The sequence below is a fragment of the Triticum aestivum genome, chromosome 6B (genome assembly GCF_018294505.1).
Source record: "Triticum aestivum cultivar Chinese Spring chromosome 6B, IWGSC CS RefSeq v2.1, whole genome shotgun sequence".
Classification (NCBI taxonomy): Eukaryota; Viridiplantae; Streptophyta; class Magnoliopsida; order Poales; family Poaceae; genus Triticum; species Triticum aestivum.
The window spans coordinates 21,028,884-21,036,068 of NC_057810.1; the positions used below are offsets into that span (position 1 = coordinate 21,028,884).

General features: G+C 46.9%; 1 protein-coding gene across 1 annotated transcript; it reads left to right on the top strand.

Annotated features, from left to right (window-relative positions):
• Nucleotides 1-2,232: 2,232 nt before the first annotated feature.
• On the top strand, nt 2,233-6,863 carry LOC123133192 (uncharacterized). The gene is made up of 4 exons (XM_044552725.1): nt 2,233-2,394; nt 2,501-2,612; nt 3,096-6,097; nt 6,365-6,863. The coding sequence occupies exons 2-4, from the start codon at nt 2,601-2,603 to the stop codon at nt 6,366-6,368; spliced, it is 3,018 nt and encodes a 1,005-aa protein (XP_044408660.1). The 5' UTR covers nt 2,233-2,394; nt 2,501-2,600; the 3' UTR covers nt 6,369-6,863.
• The last annotated feature ends 322 nt before the right edge of the window (nt 6,864-7,185 follow it).

Consider the following 7,185-nt stretch of genomic DNA (forward strand, 5'->3'; position numbering starts at 1 on the left):
GGGCCATGAGCGCCTTCTGCTTCGGTGCTTCCTCGCAGTCAGCCTTGAAGTGACCAAGGAGGCCACAGTTATAACACCTCACTTTCCTGATGTCAAACTTCCTCCTCGGTGGTGCAGGTGCAGCCTCATCATCTGAGTCGTCGTCCGAGTCGGTGAAGTTCTTTCTCGTCGAACGCTGCTTCCCCTTCTTCTTGCTACTGCTTATGGATCCGCCTCGCTTTTCCAGGGCGATCCACTGCGCCTTTGTGAGCATCACAAGCTCATCGTTCTTCCCGTCCCCAAGACTGTACCACATACGCTCATCGTGAGCCTTGTACCGTCCGACAAGATCATCGATGGAGAGAGTCGCGTGATTGACGCACTGCTCGATCGCCGTGACAATTTGCAGGTACCGGGGAGGGGCCGCGCGCAAGAACCGCCAGACAACTGAGGCCTCCGTGAGGTTCTCTCCAAGCGCGCGAATCCGATTGACGAGAGTAGCCACCCGTGAAGCGAACGCATCCACGGACTCATCATCGCCCATGACCAAAGTCTCGTAGTTCCTTAGGAGACTTTGGAGATTGGCTTGCTTGACACGGGTGTGTCCCTCGAACATGAGTTTCAACGTGTCCCACACCTCCTTCGCCGTTTCTTTGGCGATTAGGTGTTGGAGGACATCCATCGGCATCACCGAGTAAATCGCCGACGCCGCCTGCCGATCCTTCCGGTGCTCGGCTCCCTCCTTCTTGAACGCGTCACCTCCGGGATCCACCGCGTCCCATAGCTCGTTGGCGCGGAGACCACACTCCATGAGGGCCTTCCAAACTCCGAAGTTCTCGCGATCAAACCGTGGATACAATGAACTCGCCGGAGCAGCAATTACTTTAGCCGCACCGGAGTACTCCGTCAGCTGCTTGGTCTTCTCGTCGTTCGCCATGATCCTCCGTTACTAGAAGATGAACCTTGCTCTGATACCAATTGTTGGCGATGACCCTGACTGCCGCTAGTCGCCGAAGTACTGTCTCGACAACTTTACTGGCCGATGCTTTTGGCCACGGCAGTGTGCACCCACGAGTACACGAGGCAACGCACACACGTATTGGAACAAGCAGGCAAGCACCCAGCTGGATTGATTCTTGACTTGAAGCTAGCCTAGCTTGGTAGCTATACGCACGTATAGAAAACTCAACAGCCGCGGTCTTGATCAATCTACACAGCAACTCGCGAGACAATACGCCGATTGATCGCCACGGGAGCGTGTCGCTCCCGTCAATATTTTGTATTGATTTTTCTGGTTGTGTTTACAAGGGGCTATACAAACATATATATAGTAGCAAGGATTGGCTAGCTAACCTACTCGGTTACTACTCCTAATCCTACTAGGTGATGAATACGAAACCTACACGGACACACGCACATGTTGTGTTTAGTTCCAACAGTTTCCATCAAAATATTTCTTTGACACCACTTGCCTTTATCAACCAGTTTGCACTCAAGATAGCATTATTAAGTTCAATCACATTATTAAGTTGTATCCTTCGGACTCTATAGAGACCACTAGTTTGACTTGTACTGACTCCATCCATGACCATGCATGGACATGGCTACTCAAATAGTCTAGACATCGCAGAGGTTGTACACTATACCCATACGACGGAGCATCCTTTGTGGGAATACCCCGCCAAGATTATCCTTAAGCCATACACTTTTACCATGTCAGCAGCAAAGGTCCAACTTTACTTTGAGACAGAGGGGCTGGACCTCATCACCTTTTCTTGTGATGTCATATATCCCCCTCGGAACACTATTGACACTTCAACTCAACGGGTCAAGGATCTCACAATTTAGCGTAAGTCTGGACTTGTGAGGTCACACTTCCCACTCAAGTCGCTCTAGGGGCAATATCAATAAGAAGCATGCCAAGGAGATAAATTAGGGACTTCAAAACCAAATTGAAATGCTCTACATCGGAGTTGATTCGGCTGGCTTGAAACTTGAAAGACACAAACACTGTTCAGTTAGCGGGAAGATCAGACAGTGAACAGACAGCATCCGAGCATCAGAATCAGTCCTCTATCTTTATCTTTAAATTCTGCAGCTAGCCAGCTATAAAGCAAACAATTGATTTCTGTCTTTATCTAAAGTAAAAGGTAATCCCTGCAAGGAATGAGGAAAAATGGAAAGCAAAAGGTAAAGCATGTTACTGCTTGCTTCTATTCTGTCCAAGGCATTTCTAGGCAATTGTGTGCACACACAAGCTTGAGGAACCCCAAATATCTCGTCGCAGCATGTAGCATGTCCGTTTTTGTTTTTGCTCTCCAATCCGGCCAGCTAGCAGTGACACCTGAACGATCTACTTGGCTTTTATCGAGCTACAGATTCTCTACGTAGTGACATTTATTCAACTTAACCAAGGTATGTGACTAGCTCACCCTACTCCTGTACTAAATCTGCTTGTCTAATTCTTTAGATTTATGTGAGCTAGCATTGTTGATTTGCTTCTACTTATATATCAATGTAGACAGGAAGTGAGGAACTGATCGACAAATTAAAATGGAGATTGCTGAAGAGATGACTTATATATCAATCTAGAGGCTAGAGATCGACGGATCCGATTCATTATGCGTATAGAGGTACTTCTGCACTTACAAAAATCACCTTTCATTCCACTCTGCATGTTATATATATTTTCTATCCATTCAAGCGTAGTTTGCAATATATTTCAACTGTGGTAGATCTTTGGGTAAAATTTTGTTTGTCAGGACGGTCATTGATTAATTACTTCTTGAACGATGGTATACACACGACAATTTATGTACGATTTTCATACGATACAGCAGATCAAACCGTCGGTGCATAGAACAAAACTGGACCAACACCGTTCAATAATCCTCCGTCGTACAAAGTTTGGGCACCAACTGCCATGCACGCAGTAGTTCCGTTAATTAATTTGGTTCATGGATGCATGCTCAGTTAGTAGAGTTAAAAAACAGTTAGTTGTGCATGAGAATGCTGCCAGTACTCTAATACCACGGGTCAACTTGTTGTGTGGTTAGTATGGAGTCGTAGTTTGAAGTTTTGACTGATTCTCACCTCACCGCCGTGCACACACGCAGGATATCAAAGCGGACACCATTGACGTGGCCGTCGAAAGGATTCTCGTTGAACTTGGGGCAGACACTACAAGCAGCAGAGAGAATGCCATCTACTTTGATGGTTGGGATGGTCTTGGGGCATCTGCCGTCCTGCAAGCTGTAGCCGAACGCCTCGCCATATCAAATGAGCCGTCGACGAGGCCCACAGGGCTGGAGTTTGAGAAAATCATCCACGTCGACTGCTCCAAGTGGGAGAGCACAAGAGCAATGCAGAGGGAAATTGCAGAGCAGCTGAAGCTTCCCAAGTGGGTGATGGAAATATTTGACAAACAAGACGAGGAGGATGATTTCAATGGGTTAGACCAGGGCTCCCGAACTGTGATAGCACAAGTTGTCAGAGAGATCTATCAAGCCACACAAAATCGCAGATTCTTGGTGATTCTGCACAATGGAAGCAATGTAGCGATTGATGTATATAAATTTGGTCTCTATATATATGGATATGCCAATAGCAAGATGCTGTGGACTTTTCAAGGGAGGTTTCGTCTTGACCCCAAGATGATAGACAATGTGAAGAAGAGCACCTCAACTGATGTTGTTCTTTCAGCTTCAAGAGATCGACGAGATCCACAGGAGCTTTGGTCTTACCTACTGCACCATGAGGCTGCACAAGTTTCCTGCAGCTGCAATAAGAATGGCCACGGTATCATTGATCCAGCAATTGTTGTTGAGTGTGCCTTGTATGTGCTGAAACAATGTTGTATCGGCTCTCCTATTGTTGACTACGACTGGCCTGCCCACACCAGTAACTATTGGGTATGCGACGGGATCATTGTGCTGACAGACATTGACAAAGCATGGCAAGTTGGCGATGTTCTGCAGCATGAGGTGCGTCTGTTGGACATTGACAACCGGCATAATACTGGTGAGTCAACAATAATGCCTTCCTCTCACTTGTCAAGGTCTACCGAGCATATGCAGTACTGGATTTCCACATCAACGTGTGGATTTGAGCTGAGCTCTTCTGGAGTTATGCCTGACGACATGTTTCAGCACTCACACCTACTCGGCGTGCTCAAGCTCTCGAGGTGTACCTTTAGCTTCTCATCGCCTCCATTCCTCTGTTGCCATAGCCTGAGATTCCTGTCATTTCTGCACTGCCAAGACCTCCGAACAAGAACAAGCAATGCACATCATTACCACACAGATTCAGACAAGGAGTTGGACAGCAGCACCACAGTGTTGTGGGAATGTTTCCAAAGCTTGTGGGTGCTTGATCTACGCTACACAGATTGGGACCAGATCTTGTCAGCACGGATGATGGATCTCATGACCTGGCTCAGAGAGCTAATCGTTATGGGAGCCAATAACTGGGACATGAGCCATTTACGGGGGCGGCTGCGCAACATTCGCAAGCTTCGTGTAACAAAGTCCACGTGCTGCTTTAACAACGATGTGTTCTCAGAGATGGAGATGTTGGAGCTTCTTGATTTATCGGGAAATACCATCACACGAGGCATGACAAGCTTATCTGGAGCTGCAAGAAACCACAGCCTTCAGACTGTCATTATCTATGGAAATTATGGGTTAGAACTGATCTCTTTTAGGGGCTGCAAAGAATTGAAGAACCTATTGCTGAAAGGATATTTCTCGAGCCTTGAGGGGCTAGACATCTCGGGCACAAGTGTGAAAACCCTCGACCTTGGAGGAGTGGATGCTACCTCACTCCCCGAGAGGATCATCTTGCTAGGCTGCAAGAAGCTCCGTGCAATATTGTGGCCACAACACAAAAAAAGCCAAGAATGGTCTGGCATGCTCCGTATTGACACCACCTCAACATCAGCACCAGCTGATGGAAGGGGAGTACCAAAGGCACATCAATCCTTTGAGCAGCAGAAAGAAGAGAAGTTTAAGGGGTGGAAGATTTCGCTTAAAGATGCAAGGCTCCTTAGGTCACTTTATCCCGCCAGATATAAATCCTTAAGAGGCTGCCATATTGATATCTGCCATGCAGACACTCTTGTTGGTAGCAAGGTCCTAGAAGCAAGCAGTGACCAACCGTATTCACGTACTAAAGTAGACTCAATATACAGAAATATCCTGAAGGCTGGCCCAGCTGCAGCAGTGACAGTATGGGACTGCCCTATGATACCCCTGCCACCGCAAATGTGGAGGTTTCTCCAGGTATCATGTATCATAAAGGTGATCATGCACGGGCAAGGGAACACACTTTTGGAGGATGCCTTATTATTGCCTGATTTTATATGCGACGGGGCTTCATCATTGCATGTGTATGATAACCCTTCCATCACCAGTGTCCTTGCACCTCCCCAAAGATCGGGATGGAATAGGCTCATATGGTGCCGGGTGGAGAGGTGCCCCAAGTTACACGCGGTGTTCACTATTCCCATGGTGCATCAAGGTACATTCTCTTATAATGTTTCCACGGGCTTCCAGAGTCTGAAGACATTCTGGGCATCCCAGCTCCTGACAGCACGCTATATCTGGGACTGGGACTGGACAACTGCAACAATGTATATTAAACACTCCGGTTACTTTATAAGTCTGGTATTCTTGCACCTGGACTACTGCCCCAGGCTCATACATGTGCTCGTCTTGGCCACACCTTCGGTCACCTTGGGTGCACTGGAGACCCTTGAGATAGTGCACTGTGGTGATCTCAGAGAGGTGTTCCCATTGGGCCCTGAGCTTCAAGAGCAGGATAAAATTATAAAATTTCCGAAGCTGAGGCGCATCCACCTGTGTGAGCTCCCCAAGCTGCAGAGCATTTGTGGGCATAAGATGTATTCCCCTAACCTCGAGACCATCAAGATCACGGGCTGTTGGAGCCTCAGGCGTCTGCCGACTGTTGGAGACAACACCAAGCCCCCCAAGCTGGACTGCGAGAAGGAATGGTGGAACAACCTGGAGTGGGGTGGCGTGGAGAACCACCACCCTTCCCGGTACGAGTCAAGGCACTCGTTGTACTACAAGGGTCAGCTTCCCAGACGCAGCGTACTCAGGTGAGCTACTCCCTACTCTGATTATCTTTCCTTTTGTGAGCACCTGGATATACCACGGTATGACGGTAACATTTGTTATGTTATCATGATGATGGTGGGACCCAACATTTCAGACCCAGCATTTCGAGATCATATGGAAAAAGAATCCTCCCCCCCCCCCCTCTCCTACTCAAATGCGAATAAGCTTACTTTTATTATTTTTCTCATAAAATGAAAAACAAATGCTAGTATATAAGTAGTTACCAATATCGGTTTATTATGCTGCAGGTAATCTGCCATTTCCATGAATTGGTATTCAGTTCCCCTCAACCTGCATCAACATGTGGATCGTGCACATCTACAGAACTGAAGATTTCCTGCCGTGTTGCTGCCCATGCGTCCTATGCGACTGGTTTATCTGTGGATTCTGCACGTAAGCATTGTCCGCGTCTGCACCATATTGGTGTCTTGGTCCAGCTTTCAGTTTGATTTGATTTGGTTTGGTTTGGTTTGATCATAGTTGCTCGATCCATCATCTGGTTGCTTAGATGTTGGTACAAGCTTTCAAGCAAATTAGAAATAAATAAGAATGGACGTTCGGATCATGTGTCGTGTCATGAGCTTCCGAGTTCTCATGTTGTTGCCGTCGTACTCCTCTGTGTGGTGTGGTGGTGTTTGTTTGTTGTGGTACAAATCGTCGGCCACGGACTGATTGTGTTGTAAGCACAAATTACAAGGTGTGCTATTGTTTGCTATGGTATGAATCGACATTATCGACTGACTATACTTTGTGAGAATAAATGATGATTTTGTGTGTGCTAACATTTTCAGTCTGGTTGTAAATCTATGTCCAAGGTTCTTAATCTCTGAGAGACTTTCTACATGGAGTAGCACGCAACTTCTCAGAGGAGAGGTTTATGCTTTCCTGCCCTGCCATAAACTGAGATTTGAGCCAGCCTTTGCTAAATTTGTTTGCATGGTGTAGAACAAGTGTTAGAGTTGTGTCGAATATAGTGTACAAGATAGGTTACAGTTGGGCTTGTAGTTGTATTGTGTTTAGATAGGATATGGAGCCGTGTCCTCGTAGGACACTTGTATCATAGGCCTCT